The sequence below is a fragment of the Anomaloglossus baeobatrachus genome, chromosome 4, assembly GCF_048569485.1.
Source record: "Anomaloglossus baeobatrachus isolate aAnoBae1 chromosome 4, aAnoBae1.hap1, whole genome shotgun sequence".
Lineage (NCBI taxonomy): Eukaryota > Metazoa > Chordata > Amphibia > Anura > Aromobatidae > Anomaloglossus > Anomaloglossus baeobatrachus.
In genome coordinates this window covers 476,458,560-476,474,906 of record NC_134356.1, presented here as the reverse complement: position 1 = coordinate 476,474,906, position 16,347 = coordinate 476,458,560, and the positions used below count along the sequence as shown (strand labels likewise).

Genomic DNA, 16,347 nt, shown 5'->3' with positions numbered 1-16,347 from the left:
AGTTGAGCATTAAATCGATTTGGATAATACATATGCTAATTCTAGCAGGGGAAGGGGATAACTATGACTACCCCCCCCCTCCCTTACCCTTCCTGATATTATCTGATCCCCACCTACTATCACTCAAGAAGCTGCTGCTTTGATAAACTTTCTTGGATTTCAAAACCTATACAGCTGAGCTGGCCACTACAGGCATGGAGAGAATCTCCATGATAGAACCAGTATAGCCCTGGCTTTATGTTATCTAGCAAAATCCTGGTGATTGGTGTGCTTAAACACCATTTGAACCATCAGACCACAGGACAGGGTTTGTCCTTAAGGGTGGAAACACATCTATGCGAGTAAAATCGGTCCGACTGGGCTGAAAAAAACTCGGCTGATTTTAGTTCACGTTAGGTCCGAGTGCAACGCAAGTGTGATGCTTTTTTTTAATAAATTAATGATTTTACTAGCGTGTGTAATGCGTGTGTAATGCGTATTTTTTACTATGTCATCTGCCATTCAGCGCTGCTACATGGCCGCTGACAGCAGACACAGACAGTCATGCAGCAGAGCTTAATGGCAGATGACGGCAGACACAGACAGAGCCACACAATCAGAATGAACTCGGGTGAACTTCACCCGACTTCATTGTCATGCTGCGGCTCTGTCTGTGCCGCGTCCTGATTAGCGGTCACCTGTGAAGGGCTCACCGGTGACCGCTAATACCCCGAGTGACTGAAGTTAGCAGCCCTCTCTCATACTCACCGATCCCCGATCCCCGGCGCGGCGCTGCACGGCGTTCACACTGCTGCGGCGGCTTTTACTATTTTGAAAAAGCCGGCCGCTCATTAAACAATCTCGTATTCCCTGCTTTCCCCACCCACAGGCGCCTATGATTGGTTGCAGTGAGACACGCCTCCACGCTGAGTGACAGGTGTCTCACTGCAACCAATCACAGCAGCCGGTGGGCGGGTCTATACTGTGCAGTGAAATAAATAAATAAAAATGGCGTGCGGTCCCCCCCAATTTTAATACCAGCCAGATAAAGCCATACGGCTGAAGGCTGGTATTCTTAGGATGGGGAGCTCCATGTTATGGGGAGCCCCCCAGCCTAACAATATCAGTCAGCAGCCGCCCAGAATTGCCGCATACATTAAATGCGACAGTTCTGGGACTGTACCCGGGTCTTCCCGATTTACCCTGGTGCGTTGGCAAATCGGGGTAATAAGGAGTTAATGGCAGCCCATAGCTGCCACTAAATCCTAGATTAATCATGTCAGGCGTCTGAGACACCCTCCATGATCTGTAAGTTACAGTAAATAAACACACACACACACACACACCCGAAAAAATCATTTATTAGAAATAAAAAAACAAACAAATTCCCTCATTACCAATTTAATAAGCCCCAAAAAGCCCTCCATGTCCAGCGTAATCCACGGACCTCCAGCGTCGCTTCCAGCATGAAGGTGACAGGAGCTGCAGCAGACACTGCTGCGCCTGTCACCTCCACGCAGCAACTGAGGTGAGTAGTGCGATCTGCTGAGGTGTCACTGAGGTTACCCGCTGTCACTGGATCCAGCGGTGGCCGCGATTAACCTCAGTGACACCTCAGCAGATCGCGCTACTCACCTCAGTTGCTGCATGGAGGTGACAGGAGCGGCGGTGTCTTCTGCTGCTCCTGCCACCTGCATGCAGCAGAGCTGGATGCGACGCTGGAGGTCTGTGGATTACGCCGGACATGGAGGGCTTTTTGGGGCTTATTAAATTGGTAATGAGGGAATTTGTGTTTTTATTTCTAATAAAGGATTTGTGTGTGTGTGTGTGTGTGTGTGTGTGTGTGTGTGTGTGTGTGTGTGTGTGTGTGTGTGTTTACTGTAACTTACAGATTAATCATGGAGGCTGTCTCGGGGAGACGCCTGACATGATTAATCTAGGACTCATTGGCAGCTATGGGCTGCCATTAACTCCTTATTACCCTGATTTGCCAACGCACCAGGGCAAATCGGGAAGAGCCGGGTACAGTCCCAGAACTGTCGCATATAATGTATGCGGCAATTCTGGGCAGCTGCTGACTGGTATTGTTGGGCTGGGGGGCTCCCCATAACGTGGAGCTCCCCATAACGTGGAGCTCCCCATCCTGAGAATACCAGCCTTCAGCCGTATGGCTTTATCTGGCTGGTATTAAAATTTGGGGGGGACCGCACGCCGGTTTTTTTAATTATTTATTTCACTGCACAGTATAGACCCGCCCAACAGATGCTGTGATTGGGTGCAGTGAGACACCTGTCACACAGCGTGGGGGCGTGTCTCACTGCAACCAATCATAGGCGCCTGTGGGCGGGGAAAGCAGGGAATACGAGATTGTTTAATGAGCGGCCGGCTTTTTCACAATAGTAAAAGCCGCCGCAGCAGTGTGAATGCCGTGCAGCGCCGCGCCGGAGATCGGGGAACGGTGAGTATGAGAGAGGAGGGGAAAATGACCGAAAGCCTGTGAGAGAGGGACAGAGATAGTGACGGACCGACAGAGAGAATAGAGACTGAGAGGGAGAAACCGACTGACAGAGAATAGTGATTGACAGACATTGAGACATCGCTCGTTTCCAGTGTTTTAGGAAACATGCGAGAAGTGTAATTAGAAAATCGGATGTCACTAGGATGGTGTGAGTGCCGTCCCGTGACATCCGATTTACACGCTCCCATAGACATGCATTGGAGAAACTCGCAGTAGAAACTCGCAAAAAAGCAGCATGCTGCGATTATTTTTTTTTTTTTTTTTTCTCAGTCCGATTTGGACTGAGAAAAAAATCGCAGATGAGAGCTGAATCATTGACTAACATGTGTCCGATTCCAATGCGAGATTCTCTCGCATTGCTCTACTGCGAGAAACTCGCAAGTGAGAAGCAGCCCTAAGGCCGCTTTACACGCTGCAATCTCGCTAGTGAGATCGCTAGCGTGCGTACCCGCCCCTATCGTTTGTGCGTCACGGGCAAATTGCTGCCCGTGGCGCACAAAATCGCTCGGACCCGTCACACTACTTACCTGCTTAGCGACGTTGCTGTGACCGGCGAACCGCCTCCTTTCTAAGGGGGCGGTTTGTTCGGCGTCACAGCGACTTCACTAAGCGGCCGCTCAATAGCGGAGGGGAGGAGATGAACGGGACGTAACATCCCGCCCACCTCCTTCGTTTCTCATTGCCGGCGGCTGCAGGTAAGGTGAGGTTCCTCGTTCCTGCGGTGTCACACATATCGATGTGTGCTGCCGCAGGAACGCCGAACAACATCGTACCTGCAACAGCAACAATTTTTGGGAATAGGGGAGCATGTCAACAGTTAACGATTTTGCGACAATTTTCGATCGCACGTAGGTGTCCCACGCAATGACATCGCTAACTCGGCCAGATGTGCGTCACGAATTCCGTGACCCCAACGACATCGCTTTAGCGATGTCGCTGCGTGTAAAGCGGCCTTTAGTCGGCTTGTCTTCAGCAATTTGTTTGCAGGCTTTCTTGTGCATCATCTTTAGAAGAGGCGTCCTTTTGGGACGACAGCCATTCTGACCAATTTGATGCAGTGTGCAGCGTATGGTCTGAGCACGGACAGGCCGACATCTCCCTCCCCTTTAACGTTTTGCAGCAATTTTGGCAGAGCTCACATGTCTGATTTGAAAAGATAACCTCTGGATATGATGTTGAGCACGAGCACTCAACTGCTTTGGTTGACCATGGTGAAGCCTGTTCTGAATGGAGCCGGTCTTGTTAAACTACTGTATGGTCTTGGCCACCATACTGCAGTTCAGTGTCAGGGTGATGGCAATCTTTTTATAGTTTAGACATCGTTATGTAGAGTAAGGCTACTTTCACACATCCGGCTTGAGCTGTGCGGCTCAATCCGGCTGTGAAAGCTATGCAACGGATGCGGTGAACACACCGCATCCTTTGCATAAGTTTTTCCTTTGCGGCCAGTCCGGTTTTTGCCGCTTGCGGCATGCTACTGAGCATGCGCAGTGGCAAAAACCGCATGCGGCGGCCGGATGCGGTTATTGCCGCATCCGGCCGCCATAGGCAAGCATTGAAAAATGCGCCGCATCGGCCGAATGCGGCGCAATGCGGTTTTTTTTGCCGCACGAAAAAACGTGCCAGGCAACGTTCCATCCGGCCGCCGCATCGGCTAAATCTGCCGCATGCGGCAAAAACCGGACCGAACGGGAGCCCATGCGGCACAATGCGGCACTAATTAAAGTCTATGCAGGAAAATCGCAACCGGCAGCAAAAAAAAAACGGTTGCGATTTTCCTGCAAAGTGCCGGAGTGTGCCGCATAGCAAAAACCGGAGATGTGAAAGTAGCCTAAGTTATATCTTTTTCAAATCCTCATAGAATTATTTGTAATGAAGTGCCATGTTGACCTTCCAGTGACCAGTATGTGAGCGAAAATGACACCTTTAACACCCCAGCTCCCCCTTCACACCTGAAACCTTATAACCCTAATAAGTCACATGATACCGGGGAGGCAAAATGGCTAATGGGGGGACAATTTGGCCATTTTAACTTATAATATTTGTATTACGAATACATCTGTCTTTAAGGCTATTATAAGAACACAGAAAAACAATAGACACAGTCGTGCTGGAGTCTTTACTCATAGGATTTATTTACCTAGAAGTAAAGAATCCAGTGTTCATAATAGACACTGCATCAGCTCCTTAGGTGTGTTGTGTTGGCGTGTGTGTGTGTGTTTGGACCAGGTGTGCTATTTAGGGCTTATTCACACTCCCTTTTTTGCTGCACGTAACCCCTCCCCCCGCTTTTTACAATATCTGCATAGTGAATGAGTTCTGTATTCTCATGCTACTAAGGCTGCTTTCACACTACATTTTTTTAACATGCGTCCTGAACGTTTTAACGCAAAAACGTATCCAGTGCAAATGCGTTTTTTCATTTCAATGCATTTGCAATGTACTCGCGTCAACATGCGTTCACCTGTGTTTGCGTGCGTTATAGTGAGGATCCAGCGACTTGCAGTTTTTTAACATTTTTGAAAAACGCTACTTGTAGCGTATTTGAGCTGCGTCCAAATACTGCAAATTGCTGGATCCAGACTATACTGCACGCAAACGCATGTGAACGCTGGCATGCTGATAGACAGGATCCTGCTTGCTCTACTGAGCATGCACAGAAACTAGCCTCGGGTGATCAGTCCCTCTGTCTCTCCCCACTCCCTCTCTCCCCCTCCTCTCTCTCCCCCGCCTGAGAGCTGCGGACACTCGTAACTAAGGTAAATATCGGGTAACCAAGCAAAGCACTTCTTAGTTACACGATGTTTACATTGGTTACGTGTGCAGGGAGCAGGCAGCCCGGCTCCTAGCAGCTGCGGATGCTCGTAACCAAGGTAAATATCGGGTATCCAAGCAAGTTACCCAATGTTTACCTTGGTTACGAGCCTCCGCAGCTGTCAGAAGCCGGCTCCCAGTCTATCGCGTTCAGTTCCACTGACTCCCGATCACATGACTCCAATGCCCGCCCATAAACTTAAAGTGACAGGATCCTGCAAAATAACACATGCGTTTGCATGCGTTTTTTTGCTGTAAAAGCAGGATCCGCTTTTACAGCACAAAAAGTTCTTGATGCATGTTAAAAAAAGTAGTGTGAAAGCAGCCTTACTTTTTTCCTTGCAGATTTAAATGCCGTTTCAAACCTTAAGCATGTCAATTCTTTTAGCATTTTTCACCAACTCAAATGAATGGGGGAAAATGGAATTAAAAATGCACATTTTAAGCATCGTTTTTGCAACAGAAAATTCTGCTGCAAATGCTGATCGTTTGCATGTGTCCGTGATTTTATAGAGTCAGTGCAGTGTTAGTGATGCATTATGTTTGTGCTAATTACTAATGGCCGTGCTCTTTATTCTATGGGGCTGATGCAGTATATTATGAACACTGGACTCTTAAAATCATTATAAATGCCTGAGCCAGATCAGACACCCCCATACTTTGCACTGACGAGGGGCAAGCACCCCGAAACACCGTGTCTGCAAATTGGGATTCTGATCTGGCTTATATATCCTGAGTCATATTGCAAAGGATTGTTGAAAATCCACTTCTGACTTTTAGGATCGCTACTTCCAATAGGTGGCGCTGTGCTAGAGTTTGTCTCCTTTACTGGAGAGACAATTTGAATAAATCCCTTATGAAATTTTTTCTAAATTTATAATATTGGTGTTTTTTCTTACCATTGATGTTATAAAATTAAGCTATTTTAATACGCAACTCCAGTGATTTTGTTCTTGTACGTTAAAGTAAATAAACATGAACACCAAAAAATCCTTTATTTGAAATAAAGACAAAAAATCCACCCTTTTTCACGACTTTTATTAATTCCTCCAAACACCCCTCCAGGTAAAACGTAATTCACACGAGATCCCACGTCTCTTCCAGCACTGCTACATCTGACAATCGCAGCAAGCGCCATAGAACAAGACTGCCCGCTGTGAGCTCCACGCAGCAACTGAAGTGAGTCGCTCTATCAGCGGTGACGTCACTCAGGTTAGCCACGGCTGGAGACCTCCACCTGTGACAGCAAATCACCCGAGTGACTGACGTGAGCAGTGTGATCAGTGATGCTGTCACTCAGGTGACTTCTGGTCATAGCTGGAGTCGTTCATCTGTGAGCGCAAATAAGGCCACGACACACAGCCGCGCTCTGAGAATGAACTCTGGTGAACCTCTGACGTCACAACTGCGGGCCCCGCGCTACTGCCTGAGTTTCTCATCACGTGGCTCTGTCTCCGCTGTCAGCGGGTAATTATGCTTTGTGGTGCTGGCTGTGACAGGACAGGGATGTACCAGAGCTGAATCACCATGGGACCTTGTGTATATGTGTTTATTTACTTTCACTTAAAGATTAGTGATGGGGCGGGGTCTCATAGACAATTGCCATCACTAATCTAGGACTTGGTGGTTGCTGTGGGCTGCTATTAACTCCTTATTACCTTGATTGCCACCGCACCAGGGCAATGGAAAGAGCCAGGTCCTGCGCTAGAATTGGCGCATCTCATGGATGCGCCACTTCTGGGGTTTATGTGGGCTGCTATTGTTAAGCTGGAAAGGGCCAAATAACGATGGGCCTCCAGTTCCCTGCCTCCAGTTGTCTGCACCATGGCTGGCTTTAGAAAAATGGGGATGACCCCACTTCATTTTTTTTTACCAAAATAAATTAAACCGCTGTCCAAGCTAGCTATGCCTCTATCCAGCTATTGTTATTTCTTTCTATGTGTTGTACCTGTTCTTTCTTATCTATTCTAGCTATCTATCAATTATCCTATCATATTTTATTTCTCCTTTAAAAAATGCACTGTTAAACGCATTGAAAACGCATGCGTTTTCAGTTTTTTTTTTTTTTGCTCAGTCAGTTGTCAAGTCTGCCAGAGGGTGCGTTTTTACTTTTATTTATTTTACGTTTTTTTTTTTGTGACCCCCCCCCCCCCCCCCAGAACGCAGCGTGCGCACATACCCTAAATATCCCTTTTGACCTACCTTTAATGCTTGGTTATTAGTGACCTACAACAGAAGTGCTGTACAGAGCCGTGCACACATGACCGGTCTTACCTGACTTACAACTTGCCTCCTTTCTACCGGCTCGTATCATTGAAGATGTGTCATTACAAACAAGTCCCGAGCAATAAATGAAATCTCCTTTCTTGTTCTGTGACAATATTTGTAATACATGTACCACATTCTGTTTTATGTTTGGGTTCGCTGGGAGATGCTGGTACTTTTCATGGCAGGTTAATCTTTTATCCTCTGAATTAATGGTTACTTTCTGTCTCGCATGCCGCATATTCCAGAAAAAAACCTGACCTTCCCGACGCGGTTTGTTTTGCCATGTTTGTACTTGCATAGTACTTTTTATTGGACTAAGAGGAAGTACGCCTTATGAAGATGTGTTTTGTAGTAGGTCTTTCCTGAGAGTAGCCATGTTATAAGGGGCAGTCATCTATGTAGGCTCCTTCCAGGGCTGCCACCAAATTCTTAATTTGTCTAACATGAAATAATGGACTGAAAAGGAGTTAGTGTCCCGTCGTGCATCGTTTTGAGGCATAAGCTCACCGCCTCCAATAGGCGTACACCACCAAAAAAGATATTTGACAGAGCCCACTATGACTCCTTCTACATCATTATAGTCTATGGCCCTGTTGGTGCATACCACCGAAAAATGGTACAATTTAAAGCACTTTTATGTCATATAACTGTCTAACTTTGTGATTATTAGGAGCACTAGGCCTTTTAACTGACAACAATAATAAACTAGTGGATAAAAAGCAAAACCTAGATTTACTATTTTTATCATTTATTTTTAGGCCATAATATGTGCGATTACTTGCTAAGACTATTGATGTGTTACAATATATCTGCTTTGTTCTGACTCTGTGACTCTCAGAAATGTGTGAAGTTCATTACTCATCGCTACACACCATCTGCTGCCAGAGATGACATTACGGCATCGTTTCTTTGCACTGTGACTAGCTTGCCAAATCATGCCTGTTAAGCTCGCTTCTTGGTCGTATTTAAAGGGGTTTCTTCTTGCAGTTAGCTGGGGCCATTCTGCATGTTACTGAAGGGTATGTCCTGCTATCGTGTTCATGTAGATCAGGGCTGGGCAAAATGCGGCCCATGGGTGACATCCAGCCCTCCCCAGTCTGCTGCCACCCACGCCAAATAGCACTACTATTTGCATGCTCCGGATGCAGGTAGCAGTGGATACATTGGTGGAGGAGAGGCCGCTGGCTCCATCTTCCATCAATCAGTGTAATGCACAGCAGATACGGTAACACATCACTTGTTCTGTTGAGTAGCATCAGTGCATCGGAGGCCGTAGCACTCTGGGGGTGTAGCATCTTTCCATTTGTGTAGTAGACTGTGTGGGGGCTCAGAAATGTACAGTATTTCACAAGTCAATACACCCTTCACACTTTTGTGCCCCTCTAAATACTGTGAGCTCCTACATACAGTATATCACAAAAGTAATACACCACCCACATTTCTGTAAATATTTTGTCTGTCTTTTCATGGGACAACACTTACGGCTATGTGCCCACGGGCGCTCGTACCTGCGGATGTATCCGCAGGTACGAGCGCTTGTTTCCTGCAGCTGCCCGCCGGCGTCCGCAGCTATTTTTAGCTGCTAGATTACAGCGGAATAGCTGCGGGAAACATGAGGACATTCATGCGGCTTACCTGCAGACGTCCCGGCCTCTATCTCCATAGCGGAGGGCCGGGACATCCGCAGGTAATTCCACATGAATAATTGACTTGCAATTATACATGCGGATGCCTACATCCGCAGCATGTTCGTCAGCCGCACTTTCCGCAGCGTAGACACAGCACTCCCCATGTCCCATAGGATAATATGGGGAGTGACTGTACATGCTAAAACCTGCGGATTTATCTGGAAAATCCAGAAAAATCTGCAGGTTTTCCGCGACAAAATCCGCACAAACAAGCTCCCGTGGGCACATAGCCTAAGATATGACACTTTGATACAAGGTAAAGTAGTGTGTGTACAGCTTGTATAAGGCTGGGGCCACACCAGTTGTCATTGTCAGCTGAGGCGTATATCGCAGTGCATTGCAGATCGGAACGGCCCCATAGAGTAACATTGGTCCAAGTGGAATGCATTTTTTTTTTAAAATAAATAAAAACAAAACACAACGCAGTAATATTTCCTGCTTTGCTTGAGTATATCACAGTACATGATGCTAATTCATAGTTCCCTCATAAACTGTAGCTTCCCCGAACTGACAGCACTCATGCTTGACGGTAGACGACACACTTGTCTTTGTACTCCTCAACTGGTTGCCACCACACACGCTTGACACCTTCTTATCCAAATAAGTTTATCTTGGTCTCATCAGACCACAGGACATGGTAGCAGTAACCCATGTCCTTAGTCTGCTTGTATTCAACAAACAGTTTTTGGGCTTTATTGTACATCATATTTAGAAGAGGCTTCCTTCTTGCACGACAGCCATACAAACCAATTTGGTGTGTGTGTGTGTGTGTGTCATATGGCCGGAGCACGGATAGGCTGATCCCCCACTTCTTTAACCTCTGCAGCAATACTGGCTGTGCTCATATGTTTATTTTGAAAAGGCAACCTCTAGATATGATGCAGAGTACGTGCACTCATCCTCTTTGGTTGGCCATTGCTAGATCTGTCTTGTTAAACCACTGTATGGTCTTGGCCACCTTGCTGCAGCTCAGTTTCAGTGTGTTGGCAATCTTCTTACAGCCTAGCTCATCTTTATGTAGAGCAACAATTTATTTTTTTCAGAGCATTCTTTTCCATGAGGGGCAATGTTAAACTTCCAGTGACCAGTATGAGTGAGTGAGCGATAACTCCAAATTCAACCCACCTGCTTATCATTCACACCTGAGACCTTGTAACACTAATCAGCCACATGACATGGAGGGAAAATTGCTAATTGGGCACAACTTCTCTATTTTCATTAAGGGCCATACTCCCTTTTTATTGTCAGTGGTTTAGACATTATTGGCTGTGTGTGGCGTTATTTAGAAGGCACACCAAATTTACAGTTGTGACATTTTGATACAATATAAAGTAGTCAGTGTACAGCTTGTAATATCTTCAGTGTTTGTCCCTTGAAAAGGTATAATATAATTACAGAAATGTGGCGGGTGTATTCACTTATGATGTATATAGGGGGCTGTGTGGGAGCTTGTACTGTATAAGTGGGATTGTATGGGGGCTCACACTGTATAGGGGGCGCACTGTATATAGGGGGGCTGTATGGGGGCTCACACAGGAGAATCCCCCACAAACCCTCTATATACTTTGAGCTCACATAAGGGGCCTCCTATATGCAGGATTAGCCCCCCCACACAGCTCCCTGCATAAGGTATATAAGGGGCTGTGTGAGGGCTCATGCTGTATATAGGGGGATGTCAGTATACTTTAATTCTGCTCAATATTAAATGATACAGTTAATTATAACATGTCAATGTTGAGCAGAATTCATTTCAGCCTATTGGCTTGGCCCTTCACAACAGTTAGAACCTCTCATGTGGCCCTTCGGGAAAATTGCCCACTCCTGATGTAGATGGCAGGTCTCATGCACACAACCATTTCTTGTAATGCGCGTACAGCAATAGTTTGCTGAATTTTGGTTTTAATATTGGTTAAGGATTAGTACACCGAAAATTAGGAATGATTGAAAAGCAGAAATGTCACGCTTTCTTTAAAAAAAAAAAAAAGTGAGAATAGCTGATGTTTCTTTGCATAAATTCTTGATACATGAGTGTGTTTTGTTGTTGCTGTACCAAGTGTTCAGTCATGAGATCTGGTAAGAGCTAGAAATAAGATCTGTGCATACGACTGTTGCTGTGTGGTGGCCACGAGTGAACACGTGGTACTTTCCCTGCACAGGAATGCCTCTGTGGTTGCAGATCCCGGATTTGGTTACTAAGTTATGGGAAGATGCAGACTTTAGAATAAAATAACTCTTAAAGGGCATCCATCACTCTGCAAACGCTTCTACATTTTGTGGGAACTAATGCTCCAGTCTTCTGAATGTCCACTTTGAGAACCTCACCACAATCTGCAGAAAGTCATTGCTTCTTTGGAGGTCACTTAGTACGATGGTTCCCATCACCAAAGGATGCACCTATCAGAGGCCCCTCTACCTCTAGGGGGACATGTGAGATATCGGACAAGGCATTTGGCACTTGTTTGTTTACAGCCTGTGTATACAATAATTTGAACAGAAAAATCACTAATATGGGGGATCTGTCCCCATACAGTATCATGCTCTCGGCTGCACATCCCTCTTTACTCAGGATAATGTACTGCTGAAAACTGTCTGCTCAGCTGACAAATGAGCGTTTTGCTTGCATGTTTACACCAGAGTAAAATCTGGAATGCTCGAATATCTACTGGTAAATTACCATGAGGAATACGCCACCATAACAGGTGAAATATACAGAACACTTTGGTTTTGTAAGTCCTCTTGATGGTTTGAGTACCGGCTACTGCTAGTTTATTAGACTCCTAAAGCGTCCAATCTATACTAGCTCACCTGTTTGTGTAGACAGAAGGAATGTACTGTATATATTTGTGCGTTCCAGGACATGACAATACACATGGTCAATGGCTTCTCGGGAGTAGAGATGAGCGGTGTTAGAATCGAACTGTTCGTCAATCTCAAATTCGACTTGTTGTAGGCCATCTTCGAGTAGTTCGAACGCGAACACTTAACCTCGAACTGTCGAACTTGAAGCTATGTTCGATAACTGTTCGATCACCAAAAGCGTAACTGGCTTTTCACAGTAATAATGTCATTCAATGTTAATACAGTGGAACCTTGGTTAATGAGAACAATCTGTTCTGGGAGTGTGCTTGTTAACCAAGTTACTAGTTTAGCAAAGCAATATTTCCCATAGGAAATCATTGCAATGCAGACAATTCGTTCCACAACTTGTTAAATGTCCCATCCTGGTCCCCTATTCTGTCATTCCACACATGCACAAACATACACGCGCGCACACACACACACACACATATTATGCTCACCTTACCTTCCGTTCCATCGCCGGCCTCTTGGGACTTGCAGTTCGCCGGTAGAAGATGTGTATCGGGTAACCATAGCGACCGATGCCGGAACTTCCGCTGACAGCGCTTCAGTCAAAGGCAGGAGCCGCTTGCCTCTGATTGGCCAGCGCTCTGCCTTTTGAGTAGTGTGTGACAGAGGGAGGAAGTTCCGGCATCGGTCGCTATGGTTAGCAGCTACAGGATGTGTATCAGGTAACCATAGCGACAAGGGAGGAATTTCCTCTGTGAGATGCTACTCAAAGGCAGCGCGCTGGCCAATCAGAGGCAAGCGGCACCTGCCTTTGACGTCAGCGGAAGTTCCAGCATCGGTCGCGATGGTTACCCGATACACATCTTGTACCGGCGAACTGCAAGGAGGCCAGCGATGGAACGGACGGTAAGGTGAGCAATAGTGTGTGTGTGTGTGTGTGTGTGTTTTCAATGGTGTTCGAAAAGTGTTCGTCGAACGTTCAAACACACCTGTCGTTCGACGTACTCGAACACTAGGGTGGTGGCTCATCTCTACTCATGAGCACACAGCCTTAAAGACTGTCAGGAAAGTTGTAGTTTACTGGAAACTATTCTCTAGAGTCCGACATTCATTTACTGCAAACCTATAATATAACATTAAAGGGTGAATGTTTTAGAACCGCAATGGGCAATTTAATTTTTCCCCAGGGGCCAAGGGCTGAACCAATAATCTGACATTAATTCTTCTCCATGTGAATATTAACTATATTACAATTAATATTAATATAAAATCTCAATTTTGAGCAGATTTAACTATGCTGACAAGCCCTAAATACAGTATGAGCTCACACAGCACCTATATACAATAGCCCTCATAGTTCATTATATACAGTATAAGGTCACACACAGCCCCTATATGCAGTATGAGCCCCCATAGTTCATTATATACAGTAGGAGGCCACACGTAGTCCCCTATATACACTGAGCCCTCACATAGCCTCCAATATACATTTTGAACCCCTAAATACAGTATAAGCCCCCACATAGCATCCTATATACATTTCTGAGACTTATAGCTTCCAATATCTTTTAGGAGCCAACATAGCCCACTCTATATAGTGTTAGCCCCACACAGCCACCAGCGTACAGTATGAGCCCCCTATATACAGTTTGAGCCCCCACAGAGTCTCCTAAATATATGCAAACATCCCATGCACATGGGGAGAAACAAAAAAAAACAAAAACCACCACATCCTCCACTTGCTCCTGCTCCTTTGATGCTCTGCTCTGTCCTCCGATGCATTGACTTTTCGCACAGCACCAATAATATTTATATTTAATCACTTATAGCGCCATTAATTCCACATCACTTTATATACATCAGCAACACTATCCCATTGGGGCTTAGTCTAAAGTTTGGGAGGAAACCATAGAGCCCGGATGACACCAACACAAACATGATGTGACATTGTGTACTCTGTGCCAGCGGCCTCTCCTCCACCAATTGTAATCACCGCTGTCTGCTTCCTAAGAATACAAATAGCAGTGACAGTGGGCAGTGGGGGAGGCAGTGGTGTGGCCCCCGGCCCATTCTTTCTGAGCGCCTGCTCGTTTGTCTGTTAGACCCATCCACACTTCCTGTAACCAGTCAGGGTCGCTGCTGCTACGGACGGATAACACTTGACAACAGGCGTTAACAGCAAGTCAGACAGAGGAGGTAAAGTTGTCAGATGGAACATTGACCATTTGTGGCTCTGCAGTTTATAGCTGAGCCATGACAGCTATGCACAATTAGTTTGCCCTATTGCTCTCATAAACTCCTGACCCCCCACAAGAAGCTACATAACACATGTGAGCAGGGTATGCAGTAACGTGTGTCCTATGTACGTTTACATGCTTGCTAGGGGTGTTTGCTGTGTTTTGTTTTCCATTTTCTGCTCTTAAACACAACATTTTACCCAATTGCGTTTATTTTTATGACCGCAGTACAACATAAAAATAGGGTGTTGTCTCCCGGGCAGGGGACTTGTATGTGGCTATTACCCTAAGTTTGCTTTACTTTGAAGTGTTCCTGTCACTATAGAAAGGTTTTTGTGACTGGCTCTGTGACCATGGATGTATGGACCCACAGACTTGCCATTGATTTTACACATGCAGCTCATGCAGACGTTGCCGACGTTCGAGCGGTGTTTTGTTAGGTCGGCAGCACTGTGCAGCGCCTGTAATATATAGAGACTTATCTAGTGACCGTTACCCTTTAACAGCATGGAGCAATAGACTTGTGTATTTATAATGGGCGTATGATTTCAGTGGATATGTCAAAGACTCTGCTTGCAGACATTAACTAGGAACTGATTAACTTCTAGGGGTTAAAAAATCTGCTTTGAAGGGTCCTTGATTACTAAGGCAGGGGTCAAATACATGATATGGATATATACATTATGTCCGTATCAGCCCAACCCTCAGTTCGGTAATTGGGCATCCATTTTTTTCCTGATGGGGAAAGAAGGATCAACATGGAATTCAGCATGTCCAATCCTTTGTCTTAAAGAAGACTGGGCATTTTTGGCAACAATTTATTTACCCTTCTCCATTGCGAATGTATGTGGAATTCAAAAGTAGAACTGCTGTCTGAACGACATTTGTCTGACTGCTTTCTTGGGTCTATGGGCACCTGTGTACATCGGATAAGGAAGTACATTGCACCGTTTTCTTTATCTTCTGCATCCAGGGTACATATTCTGCTCTTTTCACCATGAAGTTAGTTAAGTTAAAGCCTACAAGTTTTAGGTTGTGTACTGATATTTCTTATTTTTTTTTTCCAGCTTGCGGTGGACCTCCCTAATCCACTCATGGTCTGTTTTATGTGAGTGACAACACCATCTCTAAGCGGATATGAAGCGTGAGGTTCCTGCAGATGCACCAAAGAGACCGGAAAATCTGAAGGGGGTATTGCTGAACCCTAAGTGTCCAGGGACAGTAAGGACCTTCCCAGAAGACGTAGACATGATTGCAAGTAAAGTAGGTAATGAATTCTCTCACTGTTGCAGTGACTCTAATAAGCAACAGAGGAGCTTAAACAGTAGCACAGATCAAGAGAAGGGCCTAGTCCGGAAAAAGAGGAAAAGCCAGCAGGCTGGTCCTTCCTTTACCCAAAGCTGTGCTGGGAAAGAAAATCAGAGACTGTTGGAGCTAAGACTAGAGCCTCAGAGTGACGATGACAATGATTCTTCCTTTAGTGACTGTGTTTCGTCGCCTTCGTCAAGCTCACATTTTGGTGACTCTGATACCATGACTTCTGATGAGGACAAGGACAACCCTCGACGTTTCTCACCTGCCGGAGTAAATCCTCCAAACAGAACTCCCAGTGCGAGGGCTCAAAAATGGCCTCGTCCCCCATCAGACTCTGTGCCTATGCTTATGAAAAGGCCTTGTTATCAGGTGAGCAACTTGAGGAGGACTGTACATCGAAAAACTTTTATGAAAAAAGGTTCAACTCAGAGGACACAAAAGCAAAAAGAGCGGATATTAATGCAAAGAAAGAAGAGAGAAGTGCTGGCAAGGCAGAAGTATGCTTTGCTCCCCAGCTCCAGTAGCTCCAGTGAGAATGACCTCAGCAGTGAGTCGGCCTCCAGTTCTTCCACTGAAGGAGAAGACATATTTGTGTCTCCCGGGGAAAACCACCAAAATGGTACAACTATTCCCTCAGGTAAAGTTTATGACTTCTGTTACAGTCCTGAAGCGTAAAGCATTGTTCTTTATTAAATTAAATTAGTATTCTAAATTATCAGCA

At 45.6% G+C, this 16,347-nt stretch overlaps 1 protein-coding gene across 3 annotated transcripts in view; it reads left to right on the top strand.

The window, feature by feature from the left end:
- RNF111 (ring finger protein 111) overlaps positions 1 to 16,347 on the top strand; it is a 103,342-nt gene that overhangs the window by 17,884 nt on the left and 69,111 nt on the right. For all 3 annotated transcript variants that reach the window (XM_075345719.1, XM_075345718.1, XM_075345720.1), the window contains exon 2: positions 15,380 to 16,263. In XM_075345719.1, the coding sequence (XP_075201834.1) occupies positions 15,450 to 16,263 (814 nt within the window). In that variant the 5' untranslated portion in view covers positions 15,380 to 15,449. The remainder of the gene's footprint in view (positions 1 to 15,379; positions 16,264 to 16,347) is intronic.